At 25.7% G+C, this 21,833-nt stretch overlaps 2 protein-coding genes across 3 annotated transcripts; both read left to right on the top strand.

Moving 5' to 3' along the window:
- Positions 1–1,213: 1,213 nt before the first annotated feature.
- LOC114121256 (type 1 phosphatidylinositol 4,5-bisphosphate 4-phosphatase) lies at positions 1,214–7,234 on the top strand. Its single transcript, XM_050206297.1, has 6 exons — positions 1,214–2,197; positions 5,163–5,365; positions 5,511–5,720; positions 6,574–6,623; positions 6,703–6,848; positions 6,922–7,234. The coding sequence occupies exons 1-6, from the start codon at positions 2,134–2,136 to the stop codon at positions 7,005–7,007; spliced, it is 759 nt and encodes a 252-aa protein (XP_050062254.1). The 5' UTR covers positions 1,214–2,133; the 3' UTR covers positions 7,008–7,234.
- Positions 7,235–9,944: 2,710 nt separating this feature from the next.
- LOC114121266 (G2/mitotic-specific cyclin-B3) lies at positions 9,945–17,574 on the top strand. Of its 2 annotated transcripts, XM_050206295.1 has the most exons (11): positions 9,945–9,962; positions 10,025–10,229; positions 12,686–12,803; positions 13,473–13,618; positions 13,701–13,886; positions 13,955–14,069; positions 14,136–14,366; positions 14,438–14,596; positions 14,656–14,830; positions 16,677–16,779; positions 16,867–17,574. In XM_050206295.1, the coding sequence occupies exons 3-11, from the start codon at positions 12,687–12,689 to the stop codon at positions 16,925–16,927; spliced, it is 1,293 nt and encodes a 430-aa protein (XP_050062252.1). In that variant the 5' UTR covers positions 9,945–9,962; positions 10,025–10,229; position 12,686; the 3' UTR covers positions 16,928–17,574. The 2 variants fall into 2 exon arrangements, with proteins under 2 accessions (XP_050062252.1, XP_050062253.1); XM_050206296.1 differs by lacking the exons at positions 9,945–9,962; positions 10,025–10,229 and adding an exon at positions 10,253–10,339.
- Positions 17,575–21,833: the final 4,259 nt, after the last annotated feature.

Raw genomic sequence — 21,833 nt, 5'->3', positions numbered from 1 at the left:
AGCTAAAAAATTTTTTCCTATAAGTAGGTAGGTCGTAGGTATTTGGAAATCAAATGTATCGAAGTTCGTCTAAACTAAGAAAATGTACTAATTATTTTTCTTTTATTCATTAAGAAGATCTTTGCACCAGTTTTTTTTTTTAAAATGACACACACGTATATATAGAAAATAGATACAGTATACGGATAGACACTATTTGATTCTTATGGAATACAAAATGTAGAAACGTAGAGGTAGAGTAGGTTCCTATGTTAAAGCTAAATTAACGTCTAAATTCTAATTTCAAATGTATAAAAAAAAAAGAAAATTATGCCCATATATTTTTAATATTTTTGTATAAGTGTAAGAATAACTTTAGTGGAATCTAGTAAAAAATTTTCAAGAATTTTTACCCGATGAATAATTTTTTATCGACATTTAAAGAAAAAAATTGAAAGTTTGTTATGCATATAAATAGTTTTGAAAATAGTTTAAATTCTAAATATTTAGAAATTTTAATCGTAAATAAAAACCGATAATATATAATCATTTGATGAAAACTTTATGTACCTACGGTTTTCGAGCTACATAAAAAAATCATAATCGATATTGTCAAAAATTGGATTGGAGTAAAAATATCAGTTTTTTGTTTGTTTTTCCTGATTACAAAAATTTTAAATAAGTATCTAATATCTATTGTAAATTTTTAAGTTGGATCTCTCCAAAGTACAACTAAATCCAATTTGATATCCAAAACCAAACTAAATTTTTGAAAATCGAAGCATTTTATCGACATCTTATCGTGTTTTCGTCCACGAAAAAAATGTGATCGCTTCGCTCAGCTTCTAAAATAATGACGGCGACGACGATGATAATAAATTTAATAATAATATAATAATTCATGCGGGTTTCGGCCGGTTGATAAGGGAAACCCACAATGTTGTTGGCAATGGCCTGCCGCCTGCGAGTCAAAACTATGACTATTATAATTTATATAATATGCAGGCAGTCAGAGGTTGACGGATAAGGAAGAGTAAAATAAATAAAAAAAAAAAATCAATAATAATAATCTCAATCGAATTATTATTAATTATTAAAATAATCTTCGCGCTTAGCTGCTGCAGAAACGAATGTACCCCGTTCCCCTCTCCCCGACATCCGGCGATAATAGTATTAATATAATCGTGTATTTGACATATTATTTTGTGTCGTTGTGCCGTCGTCACCATCTTGCGGTCACCAATAATAGGCGCCAATCACGGAATTTATTATCGCCCTGGTCGTCGTCACTCGTTATTGCATTATTAACAATTATTATTTCATTCCGTTCGTCGAATTTATTATTCTATTTATAATGTAAAAATCATAATTCTCAAAAGTTCAAAGTACGTCGACGATATTTCCCGTTTTCTCACTGGCGATTTCTTTGGTCTCTATCAATAATTTCGTGACAATTTTATCACAGACCGTATACCTTATTAGTTGTTACCCACTACCTTTCGAATTTCGATTATCGCGTCATTCGTAGGTGGGATGTTATTATACTAATCTGTAGATGGGATCCTCTGACCCGATCGCCGACGTTCGCTAAGTCGTAATTAAATAACACCCAATTCTTCGATTGTCGATAGAAATTAATAGTTTTCTAATAACTGTACTATTATTTACTGTTTATTATAATATATTATTCTCATTACACATCGTATTGTGTGCTGTGCTCGCGAGTGACGCACGACGGCGACGATCATACGCCATATTGATCGCGTAACTCGTTATCAATATTTTATTATTATTGTGTTCGGTGTTTGTTTTGGGTCTCGCGCCGATCAGCCACACGCCGACACCGCACGACGGACAAGTGTGAACTGTGATAAAAAAAAAATAAAAAAAAAATAATAATAATTGGCTGTAACACGACAACGGAGCTCGAAACGCAGCCGCCGCCGCCCGCCGTATACGGTAGACGGAAGTCCTTTTCACGACTTTGTTTCAATTCTACTTTAGTATTCCGTAGGCCGTTCTCGTTTGCGGCGGTGTTTCCCCCGTCTGCCGCGTCCGTCACCCTCGTCGACGCAGTTAGATAGTAGTAACAATCGCGTTAATAACAATAGCTGTTGTATTCTCGTTATTGTCGATTGCCGATCGTGAAAAAAAATGACGGACACGAAACCATTGCTGGACAACGGCGATTTGACCGCCCAAAAAGCGTCGGAAGCAGGTAAACGAATCTGATGTTAAACAATTATCTTTAAGATACTCCGTTTTTTTTTTCTTCACCCGTTCAAGATTCGATTAAGACAATCGCGCCGAAAACCACAAAGGTTATAATTGTTGCACATTAACGTATCATGTGTACCTATGTAATGTACCTGAACGATCTGTCGATCAATAGTCGTAGTGTGTCTGTTCGACCGAGTTTCGAAAAGTTTTTTTTGCAAGTTACTTTTGTCTATTCATTCTACAGATTTCATTATCGTCGTTGACAAAACTATCCGGTCTTTTTCGATACCACACCGTTAGTTGTATTCAACATTGTGTTTCTGAACATTTTTTGTTCATAGTTATTTTTCATTGTATATTCAATTCTACGTATGATTATATTATAAATTTCTTTCAATTCTGAATTTATATAACAAAGGCACACATTTAGTGACTGCAAAGCTGTCTTGAAGGTATTCTTTTCTTCAAAACAAATATTATGCATACCATTTTTAATTTTGTTTAGCTGCATTACTTTAGGCACTACTTAAAAACCATATTTTTAGATAATAGGTATTTACTTAGATTTTTATATGATTTAAATAGTGTTCCATTGTAATATATACTTTCTTTTTGAACTTTTATAAATGAGAATTTACATTAAATCTTATGTTACTGTAAATTGTTGAACAAAAAAATTTGTGATTTTAATCTTACTTTAGGTTTTTTGTATAATATGTATCTTTTTCTTTTTTTAAATTGATATAACATCAGAGAAATATACAATAGAATGTCATTAAAGTCTGTGATTATTTGTGATATTACATTGTTTAAAAATGTATAAAGTGAATAATTAACCTTATTGTTTTATCTTGAACCAATCAGTAGTGTAATATGAGTTTCGAGAAAATGTAATTAGAAAAATTAGTATTTTGCAAATTTATTTCTATGTTTTCTACATTTAGTTAATAAAAATAAAAAAGTACAACTCTTTAACTCAATAACACTTAAACTAGAAAAAATCTGTCTGGTGTATGCAAAATTATAAGTGATAACAATAATTGTATAAATACGAAGACATTAAACGTTTATCGTATCTATGAGCTCACATAATCATTTTCAAGACAGTTACACTACTTGACACACAAATACCTAGTATTAATAGAATGAAAATAGATTTTCCACCATCAGATGTACGACTGACTAACACGACAGTCATATTTTTCATTCATCAAGATTGTTATCTTATCTTCCTGTATATACCTATTTATTATTATTAAAAATTAAAAAATAAAATATTAAATGATTTAATTTGAATTATTATCATAATAACATGATTAACTTTTTATTTTTAAGTGTAAGCAGTGTTTACAGTGCTTACATGCATGCTTTGCCCTGGTAACCCAGGTTGGTATGAAAAGAAAGTGAATATAAATATGGTTGGTAAAGTATTGGTTTATAACTATAAGATGGTTAACTTAATATACAAGTACACTTATTTTTTATTCTTTTAAATAAAATTTTCTATATTTGAGAAACTTTATTTTAAACATTTTGTTGAATTTTAAATTATATTTTTACTTAGGTTTGTTCAGTAACAAATATTTTATCAGTAAATTTATTTAAAAAAAATAGGTATTAAAAGTAGATTAAATATTAAAAACATGTTATTATTATTTAGATATTAATTATTGTATATGTTTATGATACTATTAAATTCATGTATTCATTAATATTTTGACTCAAATTTGGATAAATTTCTTTCAACTTTTCTATGTGATTAAGAGCTTTCATTTTGCCTATTTATTTAAACAAATATCTGGCCCACTTTAGAACTAGAGTTTTTATAGTTTGTTTACTTAAATTCTCTAATACAATGAAGTACATGTGTAAGATATATCATCAATGGGTAAAATACACAAAATGCACTTGTGGAATTAACCATATTATAGTAATAAAGATTTCAGATTATAAAACATACCTATAAAAATGTAGTAATTTAATTTGAAATAATTGTAGAGAATAATTAATTTTAAATTTGATTTGTATAGTTGAAGAATTATGTAAAATGATAACCAGCTAATTTTGTTATGAATCTTCTGAGTTAGTTTTATATTTGTCCAAGTAGGTTAGTTGTCTTTTATAAAAAACATATTTATTTATAAAATCCAAGTCCTAGATGCGTTTGGATAGTAGCGTATCAAATTATTTCTGTTTGTTATTGATTATGTGAATAAACTTTGTGGAATATTTTTAAAATAAAATAGTTAAGATTAGTAAATTAAATATTTTTAAAGTGAATAAGTTTCTATGAAAAAGTCAATATTAAATTATAATACTCATACTATACAATTAAATTCCACTTCCTAATACCTATTGATTTTAAATTATTAATTTATTTTTGTAGCTAAATAAATTTATCTAGCTTTACAAATATAGGTATTAAAATATTTTAATAGTTAGTATTTTATTTAATAATCCCTAGTCAAATAATTATATTTTATTTTATTTTGATAAGTTGAAATTGTAAAAAAATTCAATACATTTCAATACATTGTCAGTACATAATAAAATATTAACTGATGTAAATTTATTATGTTTTTAATATTCTTTATTTTATAGAAGTCTCAAATTTCTAATTTAACATGATTCCACTCAGTAGCAACTAGTTAACATCTGATATTAAACTAACAACATCAGTCCATTTTCTTCATTTAGACATTATTATACATTTACCATTTCATAAAAACATACTTCTGCACACAATTCGACTATCAAGGTTCCTTCTTAACATAAATAGAGTGTAGTTTTAAATGTCTTAAAATTATGTTGTTCTTTTTTTGTGGATAGGATTTAGAGTACTTACTAAAATATTAGGTTTTTTTTTAATTTACATATATATATATAATATATATTTAGTTATTAAAATGTATTCATAACTTTTTTTGTATAATGTACTATCGATAAATTATACTATTTTTTAGATTCTCCTTCATCATCCATTATTATTGATTCCAATACATTATCTACTAATGTACCAAATGAAAATTCAGATTTTACAGTCCCCGAGATGGGGCCTGAAAATGCGGCTTCTAAAGTGACATGTAGAGTTTGTCAAGAAATGATTGATGTTATTGGTAAAAGAGAACAACATGTTGTGAAATGTAATCGTTGCAATGAAGCTACTGTGAGTAAAATTAAAATTATTTTGTTAACTAAGAATTAAAATTAGAATTTGCAATATGTATCATACATTATTTAAATGTTTAATGTTATAAAGTACATTTTAACCAATATTTCATAGTTACAAAAAATTAAATTACAAATTTTAGCCAATAAGAAGTGCTCCAGCAGGCAAGAAATATGTACGCTGTTTGTGTCATTGTCTTTTGATTTGTAAAAGTACATCACAACGTATTGCTTGTCCTCGTATAAATTGTAAAAGAGTTATAAACTTGGCGCCAAGTCCTGTAACACCGCCGATTCCTCAAGTTCCGGGCATGTGTCGTGTTACTTGTGTGCACTGTCAGGATACATTCCTTGTAAGTGTTAAAATTATTTAAATTATTTCATGACTATACTATCAATATTCTGAACTATAGATTATTTTAAGTAAATTATTAATTATTGGGTGATAAGTATAAGAATCAACAATAAAAACTTTATTATTAATTTATTATAAAAATTGTTTGAATTATAGTACCTATTAACATTTTAGTAGGTAGTTGTTGTGTAGTACATTGTTCTTGTATAATAATGCAACTTTTTTTTTATTTTAAATTTTTTTAGTTAATTATTATTATTATTTACTTGTTTAAACTTTTTATTTGTTTACTAACATAAACTCTAATAAGTTAACTCAACAATTAAAATTTATAAATTAAATATTAAAAAGTAGTATAGGTTCATATTATATAATATAAAATAAAGATTAATTAATTAATTAAATTTAAGATATTATATTAATTATTGAGACTTGAGAGTATTATATTTAAATTATTTTTGAGCTTATTTAACCTGGGAGAAGTGCCATGTCAAAAACTCTATGAAAGATTTTGGTATTTTTAACCCATTTATAAGTTATTTTTATATTGCTCCTAAGTTTGTTTACTCAATTATTTGGAAACATTTAATATATATTATATTATATTATATTAAAATCTCAAAATTAAATAAACTCTCACTAGCTAACAAATAATACATAAATTTTATTTACAAAAATAAACAAATATTAACTACAAAAGAATAAATGATTTTATTATCAGGATCAATTTTATGGAATAACACTTAATTTTATTAATAAAATAAATAAAATAGTTTTTATGTTTTGTTTGTATTAAATAATTAAAAAATATTATTTAAGCCTGATTAATAAATATTTAAATTATATTTCAGTTTAACATGTTACAAAACGCATTGGCTAGATGCCCACATTGCCGTAAAGTGTGAGTATCCTCTTTTTTTTCTCAAAATATAACTAATATTACCTACATTCTTAATAATATTTGTTACTATTTTTTACAGGTCTTCTGTTGGCCCTGAATTTGCCAAAGCAAAAGCCATATTTTTCCTCATTTTATCTGTAATACTGTTTATTATTGGTGGGGGTGTTGTATTCTTTACATACTCAAATGCAAAGGCCCATAGCGGTTATTTTATTATTCATATTGGTTAGTGTTGAAATTAAATAAATCAAAATATAATTTTGTTGTTATAATATATGTATGTTATACTTTTCCACAGGAATCCTCATATTAACACTTTTAGCACTTTGGAAATGTGTATATTATTGCCGAATTAAAGTCAGCTCTATTGATGGACCAGTTTAAAGTATAAGTTGTATCATTAGAATATTGGTCTTTTTAAATGTTAAAAAAAATTATTTTATATTATGGTAAATAATTATTGTAGTTTTATACCAATTGTTTTATTATTATTATTATTTTTTTTTTAATATTAAATGTATTTGTTGAATCTTATTATATGAAGAAAATGATTCTATTTACAAGTGTACACTTGTGAAGTGATGTTGAATAATAATAATAATTCCATATTATTACTGTTTTTGATGACCATAATCTTCTATTTTAAGTAAAACAAAACAAAACAAAAAGAATTCAGATATTCTTCAATCTAACATTTATGAAATTATGTCTGTTCCAATCTCCAGATAACTTTAAGTTCAATAATTATGTTATATAATATTATCTATTAAAAAAAAAAAAATTTATATATATTATGATTTCTTAAACTTAATTATTGCTGACAAAAGATATCAATAGACATTATATTTATTATATACTATTTTCTACGCATCTTTTGTTCATACTTATTATTTGGATTATGTTATTTTATGCTGAATAATTTATATATCATTATTTTAATATAATTGTAATTATTATTAACATTGTACTTGTACCGTATTCTATTTATATTTATAAAAAAAATTTAGTTGAAAAATATCATTAAATAACAACATATATATTTTGACGACAAATGTTATTTATGATTGATTATGATTTGTTAAAATATTAGCTATGCTAATATAATTCACAAATCTTCAATAATGTATGTATTTTCTACACAACGTTTTACCTTTAAGTGTTAGCACTTACCAGCTGAATTAGAATACACCTTATTACTGTTTTTTGATTTTTATTAATTATTTTATGATGTTTTAATGACAAAAATTTTGCAAATACAATTGAAATTGTATATTTATAATTCTATAGTTAGAATTTAATCATATTATACGTATTAATATTTTACATAATATGTAAAAAAAAATCACTAATATTAATGAAAGTCTGATCCAGTTAAGATGACTTATGGACAGTTGCATTACTTATCGTATTTAGGTACTTATGTACGGCTGCAAAAACTTTGGACTATTGAAAGGATATAGTACCTCTATCTCCTGCATAATATTCTGTTTTGGGACATTATAAGCTGACTGCAGTGATAGTTTTTATTGTCAAGGAAAACAATCGTACTCACCAATTTTTTTGTGGTCCAGCAATTAAAAATATGTTTTGTGCAACAATCTAAACAATCAGAAAAAACTCACTATATTTGTTAAGATATTATGGATGATGACTATGATCAGAAAGTGTTTGTTCTTAATTATTATGGATAGGGAAAAAAAATTAGGAAATTACATACCAGATGCCAGATAGTAATATAGCACACTTCAAAATAAATATACTTAGCCATGTTTTATGAGAGTGAGCGACATGATAACAGATTTGATAATTAAGAATTAAACTCTTAACATAGTACAGTAGTACAGATATTCCTTTTTATTCGTGTAATTTAAAATTAAACTATAGTAGGTTAACAATTTCTCTAGTAATTAAGAACGTATTACATATTCGTAAATTGTCTCCATTTTACAGGCATACATCATAGACAATTTGTATTCAGTATAACCAATGTCCTATGGTTAGCTTTAGTATGAGAGTGAATTTATCTATTATTTAATAGCAATTATGTTTGACAACTCCAGTCTCATTACAACACAATTCATTTTCTCCACTATCTACCACATACATTAGGACATATCATTTATATTCATCAAATGTAAAGAGTTATAAAACTATACATTATATTACTTTTTAAATCAAAAGTGATCTCTTTTAGTTCCACAGTAATGTTATAATTAGGGCTAGGATTTATATGCAATAAAAAATTGTAAAATATGCATTTTATTTACCAAAATATGCAAAAATATGCAAAAACAAATTTTTATTATTTCTAGAGTATTATTATTTATCATAATTCAAAATTGTATTATTATTACATTAAAATATTAAATATTAGTTTATATTATATCATTATTACATGCTACTATAATGTGTTGTTTCAATAATTTTCAAATACAAACATCCAGCGATTTGAAAGTAAAATAGATTTATACTGACTAAAACTCCTTTCCACATCACACGAGGTTATTTGTGCATATTTTAAATAATGCGATTTATCCTGGAGTTAATCAATATCGATTTCTTAGACAGATAATAGTTATACTTTATATTTACAATAATTCGACGGATAAACCAAAAATTATCGATTTTATGAAAAAAACACCATTTAAAATTAACAATAAATTATAAAAATTTGAAAATTTAAGTTAAAAAAAGTCAAAATTCCAAAAGTCTATAAATATGCAATTATATGCATTGTGTTCAAAATATGCAAAAATATGCAAAAATAAATTGGTTCTATTTAAACGAGAATAAGCCAAATCGTGGACAAATCTGACAACCATTAAATTTGGACTTAAGGAAAAAAAGATGCAAATGCATATAAATCCTAGCCCTAGTTATAATATTATATAGAGTTAAAATAAAAATTGCAATATACAATAATATTATAATGTTAAAATAAAAATTGTAAAGTTACTTAACTACCTACAAATTTATTTTCATCTAAAAATGTAGAAAATGCTACTAATTGTTTGTATTTAAAAAGAAAAAGGGTTAAGCTTTATATTTACGGTCGGTACGTAAGTGCGTGTTGTGTGAATAAACTTGTAAAGAACATATTTATAACAATTAGTTTTAAGAAATAAATACAAAACACAATTTTTTTAAAAAATTTTTTCTACTACTAGGTATTTCTTGCGGAACAACCGTGATAGCATTGATAACAGTTTGTTTTGAACCACGGCTTAAGATATATTATCTATAGCCGTGTTTCGAACCGTCAGTATTATCAACAGATAATATGACGTCATATTATTTGTGCATGAAAAACACGGTTCTGTACTTTGATAACGCGTAACGGTTATTATTTCTTTCGCATAATTACCATATAATAATTACTAATTATTGGTGACTGTTTTTAGTGATATGGTTTTGATCGGTGTCCAGTGATCACTGATCGTCGTTTCGTTCTATTCGATTGTATACTAAACGTGCGAGAAGTGTGGACGAAATACAGTCTTGTCAATTAATTCCTGTTTGTTATTGTCGTCAACATCATCATAGTTATTATTTTTGTTATTTATTTAAGTCGCAAGCGTAAGCATCAGTTCGCCTGTGCATAATCAAGTAAGTCTACTCTATCGTTTACACTAACCTTTCCATTTTTGTTATAGCTACTTTTGTTTGTCGTTTGGTGTCTTATTATTGTGACATTATACGAGTAGACAAATTAGTAGGTAAACAAACCATTTTTACTCTATAATTTTCAATAATAGTAATATTATGCTGTTGTAATGAAATTAACCATTTTGACTGTTTTCTTTACAATTGACTAATCGCGAAATTGCGTGTCAAAATTGTTTGAAATAGCAAATTTAATGTTATGTTTCAAATTTTACATAAAACTAAATGTTTATTACATGTATCTATGTATCACTCAGAGCATTGTTTACATCAGGTAAATAGTGCATTGTGATGATAATCCAATATTTTAGTTAGTAGAATGTGCCAACGCGGTACATAATATTTGTGCTAAGATGCACAAACCATAAACTTAGAATAATTATTCATTTTATATTACTTATTTCAGTGCTCAACTAGGAAACATTAAAGTAGAGGGACTCTATTTATATAAAAATAAAGAGCGTCCCCATTCCTTTCTAAACATTATTGAGCCATAACAATAATAGTAGGAGTACATTAACATTTCTGAAAAATTATTTTGGGTAGGTACTCCGTTCCCCTATGTCACCCACCAAGACGAGCATTGACTTATTTACCAATATTTTGAGTAGGTATTACCTAATTATAAAATAATATTAATACAATATAGGCGTACCTATAATATACAATATGTGTGGTTTACCAATGTTTTGTGTACCGTTTTAATTACCATTATGGTTATTATATTATTCATTATTTTAAACCACTATGTATCTTATCTTTATATCTCTTAGTGTTAATTTTATGAAATCAATACTATTATAGTATTATATATAACAATAATTTAAGTGGTTTAGTATTGTTAATGGTATAATTTAGAGACTTATTTTAGCTAGTAAAGTAGATTGTAATCTACTTTTTAAAATGTTTGTAAAAAAAGAATATACCTACTTACTTAATAATTATTTATTTTATGTAAAATAATAAATTGAATTTAACATTACTATACTTAAATTATTATTATGATAGACCACAGTTCATCTATAGACTGTATATTTTTAGGTAGGTAACCGTTTAGGTACAAATCACAAATTTCGTTGTAAGATTTCTCCTTTAAAAATACAGTAAAGCCTTGATTGATTGAGAACGCAGTAAACTAAACAGCACATAATAATTCATAATAAGTAATATTTCTGGGATTTTAAAATCTATTTTGTTATTTTATTAGTACCTAATAATAAATTACTTGTCAGTTAGTTCTTGTACTTCTTTCTTGACTAGTATATTATTACAAAAAAATTACCGATTATATTTCTAATATATATAACATTTGCATGTACTATGTAGTTATAAATATTTAAATCCTGTACTTATGTATTTTTATTGTAATTTGTTAAATTTAATAAAACAATGTGGCATAACAACATTTTTTAGCTACTTGAGTAAGTACTTTAAAAAATACATTCAGCAATCTGAATGAATAGCTTATCCGGACATAACTCTGTTTTAATTTGTCTATCATATCGAGGTTCAACTATATGTATTGTAGCATATTTATAACTGTAAATTAACAATAACCAAATCAATTATAAAATAGGATATAATTTCATATTTATGAACAAATATAATATTTCTAATAACTCCACATTTAAGATTCTGTTGAAAAATCTAAAATCAAGATTGTATTTCAGTGAGTTATAAATTAGTGTTCCAAAATTTATTCTAAAAATTTTAGTATGTCATTGATATCTATTTAAGATTATTAAAATGAAATAGTTTAAACTTAAAACCTTTTTTATCATATTAAATTTGGACAAAACTAATAATTATTTAAATCTTTCTTATTTGGCTATTAATGCATTTTTAAAGTTTAGAAACATATCTAGAAACCAACTAATATGCCTGGGCTTTATAAAATAATAGATATTTTGATACCATATTTAAATTAATATCAGATAGAGGGAATTTAATTAATTTATTGATGATGATTTTAATTTAACATTTTAAAAAATAACACATTTTATTGGTAGGTGGAAAAAATGACCACAGAGAAAAACTTGCATGTGAGTACTGTATAATTGTTTGCCCACCTCTTTAAATATCTCCAAGTTATTTTGGATTTATAATATGCCATTATCACCAATGTAACATAATTTTTCACAGCATTAATTTGATTTAATAATAATCATTGTTAATATATATATATATATATAAAAAAAAATTAACTTAAGATTTACTGTTATGTAGAATATGTAAGTTTTACTTTAACAACCAAGTGTAGTATGTACACTAATGGAGTGCTGTATATTTTTAAGAATTGAAATACCCATTTGAATAGATCAAGTACTAGATAAGATGGTTTGTTTAATATTATTAAAATAAATCAAAATGTATTTAATGTTTTTAAAATTTTGTTCCAGAATGCCACCCATCACTCGACATCAGTTAAAAAAAACTGGTTTGAAAACCGAACCATATTCCAAAGAAAACCGTCCATTAGATAAACGAGGTGCTTTGTTAGATCTTGTTGCAAATAATGTGAGTAGTTTTTTTATTTTTTCTTGTATCTTATTATTTATATATTTCAAAATCATAATTATATACAGGATAATCTTTTATCAAACAACACTCATTATTTCAAAAAGTATAGATTTTTTTTCATTCTTATATTTAATAGTAAAAAAACTATGAACTTTTGGTTTTTAAGTGACAACTTATATTAATAATTGCATAAATTAATAAAGCCAAACAACTACTAGGTGGGGGACCTTGACCGCCACTGGAAGAAAACTGGTCGCTGCGCAAGGCTGATTATTTGGAATAGAGCAGTGGTTTTTAAACTTTTATTATACACGGCACACCGTAAACTTAAAAAAATGTTCACAGAACACTGACTTTTTTTAGATGAACAAAATTGTTTTGAATTAATTATTAATTTATTTTCTTATATCACAATTCAATGCAATCGGTAATTTATGGGAAAACTGCGGCACACTATGTGGATACTCGCGGCACCCAGTTTGAAAACCATTGAAATAGAGTATATGTAGAACAGAAACAAAATATCAGTGGTGGTTTTAAAGATCAAAACCGCCTCTGCAAAATGTACTAGTTATATTTTTTTATAGTATAATTATAAATTATAACTTGTCTATTTTAATCTATTTTTATACTTGTTATTATAAGATGAAATTCATATTTTTTCAGGGTGTTAAAACAACTAACAAATCAGAAATTGTCAAAGATGATAATTCTACAAAGACTGAAAAAACATGTAAGGTCACTCAACAAAAAAAAGAAATTTCTCAACCTATTGTTATTAAAAAACCAGAGACACGATCAAGTACTAAAGAGTTAGTATTATTTTATTAATACATTTTCATTAAAATAAATAATATATTAACAATAAAAATGTGTCTGTTATTTTAATTTCAGAGCTGCACGTTTGTCTTTAAATAGTTCAGAAGATAGTAGTCTATTTAAATCTACTCTTGAAGAAACAGTAGCTTCAAGGCATTCTGCAAAGTCTGATGAGTTGTATACAACTGCTGTTGATAATACTCACAGTTCCTCTGTTGAAATCAACCATTCAGATTTGTATCACTCTGCTGCACAAGAGTTGTATGTTAATAATTACTTTCCATTTTTTAATTTCTAATAACAATGTATTGGTATTGTTTTTATTATAGGAGTGTTAATAGTAATGCAGAAGAAATATTTGAAATAGATCAAGCTAGTTGGAATAATTTCATTTATGTGGGTTGTTATGCAAGAGATATCATAAAATATCTTAGAAAAAGAGAAGTTAGTTAAATTTAAAATATTTTATCCAATAATAATCCTCCAACGTATTAATTCATTCTTTTATAGGACCACTTTATTATTACTGATTATATTAATAAACAATCTGAATTAACTGCAAAACATCGAGCAATTGTTGTTAACTGGTTAGTAAGCCTACAAGAAATGTATGGTTTAAATCATGAAGTATTGTATATGGCTGTCAAACTAATTGATCTATATTTAATGGAAAATGAAACGTTACAAAATAAATTTCAACTTTTGGCCTCTGGAGCATTATTGTTAGCTACTAAAATTGATGTAAGTAAAAAGCGCTTTCTAACACTCATTATTTCGTTATAATTAATTAATTTTTAATTTTTTTTGTGTAGGAAAGGGGGGAGCCTGGTTTCCCATACGATCTAGTCAAGCATAGCAAGTATATTTATACAGAAGAAGAATTATTTCTTACCGAAAGGGAATTATTTAGAGCTTTAAACTATGAAATTAATGTTCCTTTGTCCTATGTATTTTTGAGGCGATATGCTCGTGTAAGTAAATTGTTTATCATTGATTGATATTAGTGTTTTAATTTTTACATAATTTTTAGTGCATGAAATGTCAAATGATTTTATTAACATTAGCAAGATATATATTGGAATGCAGTTTGTTAGAATACAAATTTGTGACTTTAAAAGATTCATTGAAAGCTGCAGCATCCTTATATTTGGCATTTAAAATGTGTAATAAAGTAATTGAAACAAAAGAATTCCTTAAATATACAGGTAATATTTATGTTTTATTGAAAAAGCATTGTTAAACAAATATTGATCTAGTAATATTTTAAAACAATATTATATATTAAGTAACTTTATGAGATATTATTATTATTTTTACAATTAAACTTAAACAATAGGTATTTATTTAAATTTGAGAGTGATTTGATCTTATCACTTTAAATCAATTTTTACTAGATTAATTTTAATAATACATGTCCAATAGGCATTTGCCTTTTAATACAATTTAATATATACTATGAAAATTACATCTGGAAAAATATATATGAATAGTAATGAACATTACAACAATATTTTAACAGTATAAAAATATAAAATTAGTAACAGTTAAAATAATTAAAAATTCTTACATGTAGAGTATTAAAAAATCAAGTGAAGAGATTATTTTGTTGGTTAAACTAAGAGAGTTCTAGGATATAATGAATATGCTCCACCAACTGTTTTATAATACGAGTATAGGATAATTTATAAAAAGGGCTAGGATTTATATACAATAAAAAATTGTAAAATATGCATTTGGCTTACTACAAATATGTAATTAATATATTATATATTATATGTCAACAAATATGAAATATACAATAAAAAAAAAAAAAAAACAATTAACACATTTTAAAATTTATAAAATATTATTATTAACTATTAATGCTATTTACATATACAGTAAGTTCCCGTTACAACAAAATTTCTGTTGTAACAAAAAAAAAATTCAGTGCTTTGAAGTTCGTTGTAATGGGAACTTACTGTATTACAAGAAACAATTACATGGTGTTTTAAATTTTCAAAACTGAATGATCTTCTGTTAGACCCTGATATATTTTTTATATTTACTAAAATTGTGTATTAACCTGTTGAATAAGGACTATAATGTCGATAGATAAAATAAATTAAGACATTTAGTTACAGTTATAATAAGTAGTTCATTGTGACTAATATATATTTAAACATTAAAGGTTAATTATTTTCAAACAATTTTAGTGTTATGCTTATATTTATGATGTATGATTTATTCATATTTTAGGAATTATCACTGGATGGTATTACAAAAAAAAAAAAAAAATTATGTTTAACATCATAGACAAAATAACACGAATATATGAGCCCAAACAAAAGAACATATCAGCATTAAATAAACTAAACTAACCTATGTATAACAAAACTGTCAAAACTCAGAACACCTACCTAAATAAGAACAAATAATTTATGAATAAATTTAACCTTTTTAATTAAACTAATAACATAAATTTTTAATGATATTTATTATACAATATACATATTAAATATTACGTAAGTATGTAAAATAAAAGTATAAATAAAATTATATTATTTGTCTAACTTCTTTATAATTTGAAACTTCAAAGTAAAAAAAAATATTTAGTTAATAGCTATAGCTAGTCACTAGGGTTAATACTATAAATTATTTTCTTGCGTTGTATTATTTTATAGAAACCTACGATAAACGGTCACATAAATTTTCCATCATAAAAAACCTCAATAATTATTTTTACTTCCAAAGTTCAAATTATCAAACAAATAAATAACAAATTTAAACACAAGAAATTACTATTTACTATTAAATAAAATTATATAAAAATTTCAAGCATTGTCATATTTACAAAACGTTATTTGTCAGCTGTCATCCAGTATAAAAATATATCATCTATTAGGCAACAATTTTTAAAAAAAAAAAAAAAAAAATTTACATAAGAGTCAGTCTAAAGTTGCAAAGAAAAAAGCTAACTTAACTAATTCCTAAGTATACTCATCTAATTAATCGTTTAATTGTATCAAAATGATATTTCATTGATTGTATTAATTAATTATTTATTTTTAGATTATGAAGTAAAAGCAATAAAAGAAACGGTAATTGAATTAAACAACATGTTGCATACTCAAAGTTCAAATCTGTCTGCTGTTAAACAAAAATATTCGCATGAGTAAATATTATTTATAAATCTATTCAAGAAAATTGAATAAAATATTATATATTAAATATATATTGTATATTTTATGTTTTATTTCAGAACTTTTTTCAAAGTTGCTAATAAGTCATTATTAAGCAATTCCAAACTTACTTTTGACTAAACCAGGAATATTCAGCATATTTGGAAATAAAATGCATTTTTGTTTAGTTATCTGTAGATAAAATAATCATTGTTTTTTTTTTTACTTTATTTTTTAATAAGGTTTTTTTAGACGGGTATACTTATTCAACAAATTACACATATTATATAAAACGTACAATGTAAATTATCCATTAAAAATTGTTTTGTAGTTAATCACTTTAGAAGTAACTTGAACAATAAAACTATCGTTAATTTCTATTTATAACTTACCGTCTTTAAATGTTAGAATATACTCGATATGTACTTCTATATAATACGTATTACAATATTTTTTCGTATCAGACTGTTTAACTGATTACACAATAAATGTTATATTTTTATCACATTGATAATGTTATATCCTGATGTAAACAAAATTACCTATTATTTGTATTATTGTTGCCTTCCATCCCAATTCAAACTCTTTTAAAGTGATTAAAAATTGCATGTAATGGTAGGTATTATATGTATTTTTTTTTTTTATCAATATATTGTAAGTAACTATATTATATAAAACTATGGTTGTATTGAACTCCTTTTTTCAATGTTATATTTTTGGGTATTGTCAAACTATTTTGTATTGTTAAACTTAATTTTAATAAAAAAAAAAAAATTAAGTCAATTTAATTGTTAATCAATGATTAGTTTCATTTTATTTTAGTTATATATAATTAGCACTTAAACTGCCATAATATGGCTGTCGGTGTTCATCTGTAATGTTTGTGACCGCTGGCGTCTATAATTAATAATTACTACTACACCACATGATCTAACCGTAAATAACTTCAGTTTTATACTAATATTTTTCCATGACATTTCAATTATGCACTAAAAAAAGTGCTGCAGGGTAGCTAGAATCATTACAATTTCTTTTTATGTGGTAATTGTATGAAATAATATTTTTTTTTAATATTTTTAAATATTTTTTTTTCGAATACATATAGTGTATACAAATTTAAAATGACACTGAAAAATATGCATGGTAAAACTTATTGTATGTCTGTCGATGGTCATATGGCAGTTAAGGCATTAAGGAATCAATATGTATATAAATAAATAAATATTTAGTAGGATAAGCTATTTTAAATCTGATAGCATAAGTGGCATGCACAATTTAAGTTTGTTTCACATATCTAGCACATTTCTTAATTTTGTATTATTATTTTTTTTTCGTATTTGTAATTTATTAATGGGTATTTAGTGTGTAAAATAGATTATTTACAATTACATTTAATATCGATAAAATTAGTTGTTATTACTCATTATTGGTCAGATATAAAAATGTGTCAGTGTTTCATATGTAGATTGAAATTGTGATCGGTAAAGACTGAAATTATTTTTGCTTATTGGTGATTTTTAATTTTACAATTATTTTTTTCATTATTATAAAATAAAATATTTTAAGTGATATTTAATTTGAAATGCATATTTTAAAAATTATATGATGATGTGGTTTTAATTTACCATAAGCCACAGTTACAACTATTATAACCAAGAATAAAGTAGAAACAATAATATATTACTCCTATTCTATTGTACTTAATTCAAAACTGCCTTCCTTTATTCTAAATTATACATGGGTAATGCCATATTGGAGTAGTAAATCTGACTGGATCCAAGGAATACACATCAGTATAATATATATATATATATGATATTATGATTGTGAATTATATTTAATAGATTTATATTTTGAATTAATTAAATTATGAACAAATGCCATATTCAACACTAGGTACTAATAATTTGACTAGTAGTACTCTTAAATAATATTGATATGTAAATTAACATGAAATTTATTATATGATTTTTGAACGACTATAAAACAAATTGTGCATACTATGCGACGAGCCTGGAAGACAACTTTAGAGACATATCTTGTAATTTTTCAAGATTATTTTTAAATTACAAAAAGAAAAACAGAAATTTGATTTCGTTAGGAAAACGTGTACAACTTTTTTTAGTTTTAAAAATTATTATTTGATCCGACTTAAAAGTTATAGTTTGTATAGTTTTACATTATATAATAGTGAAGAGTAATATATTAATATTATATTTATACTTATAAATAAAATGATATGATTAAAAAAAAACATAATATCATAGATAAGAATACTCACGAAAAGCATAGATAAACATACTTATCGACTTATCATACAATTACTCTGGTGTTCTATGCTGCAAGCACGGTTATGTATGCTATAGTATACTACTATGTCTACTATAGTATTGATAGTATCTATAGCCGTGGCTGCAAGTAAACGGTACCTAACAAATCAAACGCTGGAAAGGGAAAAATACTACGAGTGAAATATTGTTATTGTTATAGTTGTTATACCATATAATACCTAAACAAAATAAGCTAAGCGATTAGCGAGGTATACACTATTAGAAACAACAATACTGAAACTTAAACCAAATACCAGGACCTAAAATACATCTGATTTCAGAGGATGCACTTATTGTTATTAATTTAACTGTTACTTTTGGGCGTTGACAGATTTCTATAACAAAAAAAATAACCCGTGGAGGTTTTAACTCTCAAAATCTCCCCTCTTTTAGGTACTACTTGCCATAAGCGGATATCCTTTGAAAATGTTGGGGGGGGGGGGCTACAATTATTTACATAATTTATAAAATTATTCAATGCGCACAAGTCCATTAACATATCAATTATTAGATAATAACAGTAATGAATATTTTATTTTAAAACCAGTATTCTGGAGGAATCATATCACCAATGACCAGTGCGAATTGCTATATTGTATGTGTTCTGTATTATTTATATATTATGGAGTGATTTAACGGGTATCTTACATTAATTAGGGCTCAAAAATAAACTAATTAACTATTCCCACTATCACAATTGCCGAAAATGGTAAACACTAAATACCTAGAATAGAATATAGCAATTCGCATTATCCGATAACTACTATGCGATCGACCGATAATGGTTAAATTAATTTTTATTCGCAATCGATTTATTTCCTAGAAAAATCGGCCACTGTTGTATAGATATATAATAATATAAGTAAAATATTCTCAACATAAAATGTACGATATATTATATTTGAAAAAAAAATGTTTTTTAAAATTTTTTCACTGAACTGTACAGTATTTTTATAATTTTACAAACATTTTTGAGGGGGCTTAGTGGCTGTATGGGGGGGGCTAGCCCCCCCAAGCCCCCCGATTATCCGCCAATGCTACTTACCTTACAAAATAATATTATTTTATATGATACTGGTACTAAAAATACATAAAATAAATACAAGCATAAGTTCAAAATATTTAAAATTATGTTGAAATTCTCAAATATTTTTTATTACTGTTATATTTTGGGCAATCAAAACTAAAAACACGGTATAAAACTTGAATACACGTTTGTTATTCAGGGCACACGGAGTGTGTCAGTGACATAGTATTTTTAGACTTAAATCTATTATTGAATGTCATCGAACACCGCAGTGTTATAAGACATACCAATCCACATCTTAAGCCTAGCTTAGGCTGGTGTCACACTTGTTGACTTGCGGAATAATCGCGACGTGAAGCGATTTTATTTTTTCCGTGCGCCCTAAGAAAATGTTAGGACTGCTCAAGTACGTACCTGAACTTAGCTTGTATACACATTTTGGCATGAGTGATGAGAGAACACTATTCCCTATTCCTCCTCCCCCCCAACTAACCATAGCTAATATATCGTTCTCAAATTTTACAACACGAGTATCTATAGTTAAATTAAATATAATTTGCACTACATAATCTAGCTCTAAAACAAAATATTCACCTATAAGTATTTTTATATTTCAAACAAAACCCAAAAATACCTAACTTGGAAAATCGAGTACAAATAATATTAAAATAGCCGGAATTTCAAACGACAAATTTAACAATGTAAAAGGTCTACCCTGAGCAGAAGCGCAATAACATAAATAACTTGTAGGCTGGTATCAATCCACATCATAACATTTAATATAGGTAATATTACAATTTACAATCCACATTGGTTCATAGTTGTATTTAAATATTATGACAATATAATTTGATTATTAAGAATTATAACTTTAATACAAATTGTTTCGGTGTAATATTATCAGTGTATTAGTTATTTTTCTACAGTGCTAAAATAGGTAGCAGTAAGTACTGCACAATTTGTGTTGTAATATAATATCTAGCGTAGTGTTTATATTATTCAAATATACAGATTACAGGCACATTTCTATAAGTACTAAAGTACCTATATGTCCTGTACAGTATATTTATGTGTGAAATGTATGTACAGTTTTTGAGAGATGATCCAATTGGATTTTAATCATTCATTTGACTGTTATATTTTTCATATTAATTCATAGTAAGCTGCTGCAAGAATAATACATTTCTTGGTCGAAATATATTGATTTCTACAACGTTTATTAGTTACATTGTTATATAATTATATTTTTATTATTATATATTTTATTAGAGTTAAGATTAGAGTTATAAATATGACCTATGGGCTATGATAGAGGGGCAGAGGAAATTTAATGCGTTGTTGACAAAAATCCTTAGAATAGACCCTGCCCGTGACGGCTACCATCGTCTGTCGTAGAATCCATGATAAAATTTTTATCATGGTAGAATCGAATGCGGTCCATTCGTCATAACGACAACGGCCCCCATCGGAGTACGATAAAAGACCGATGACGTATATTATAGTAACGTCTAGCCGCACGTGAAATCGGTACGAAACGTGACGTTTGCATAATAATAATATATAGCTTATAAAGTTAATTAATCATTGATTAAAATTTATAATAATAATGAATGGTGTAATATTATAATATTAATAATTATAATCAATGGTTTTAAACGATAATAATATCAATAATATTATTAAAATCGCG

Source organism: Aphis gossypii, chromosome X (assembly GCF_020184175.1).
Source record: "Aphis gossypii isolate Hap1 chromosome X, ASM2018417v2, whole genome shotgun sequence".
NCBI classification, from domain to species: Eukaryota; Metazoa; Arthropoda; class Insecta; order Hemiptera; family Aphididae; genus Aphis; species Aphis gossypii.
This window is presented reverse-complemented; position numbering and strand designations above follow the sequence as displayed.

What these genes read in the sequence shown, in the direction of transcription:
- LOC114121256 (XM_050206297.1), top strand. Translation starts at nt 2,134, where the DNA reads ATGACGGACACGAAACCATTGCTGGACAACGGCGATTTGACCGCCCAA. An exon ending in CCAAAAAGCGTCGGAAGCAG is followed by an intron (nt 2,198 to 5,162) that starts GTAAACGAATCT and finishes ACTATTTTTTAG; the next exon opens with ATTCTCCTTCATCATCCATT. An exon ending in TGCCCACATTGCCGTAAAGT is followed by an intron (nt 6,624 to 6,702) that starts GTGAGTATCCTC and finishes TATTTTTTACAG; the next exon opens with GTCTTCTGTTGGCCCTGAAT.
- LOC114121266 (XM_050206295.1), top strand. Translation starts at nt 12,687, where the DNA reads ATGCCACCCATCACTCGACATCAGTTAAAAAAAACTGGTTTGAAAACC. An exon ending in ACACGATCAAGTACTAAAGA is followed by an intron (nt 13,619 to 13,700) that starts GTTAGTATTATT and finishes TTTTAATTTCAG; the next exon opens with AGCTGCACGTTTGTCTTTAA. An exon ending in TTTTGAGGCGATATGCTCGT is followed by an intron (nt 14,597 to 14,655) that starts GTAAGTAAATTG and finishes CATAATTTTTAG; the next exon opens with TGCATGAAATGTCAAATGAT.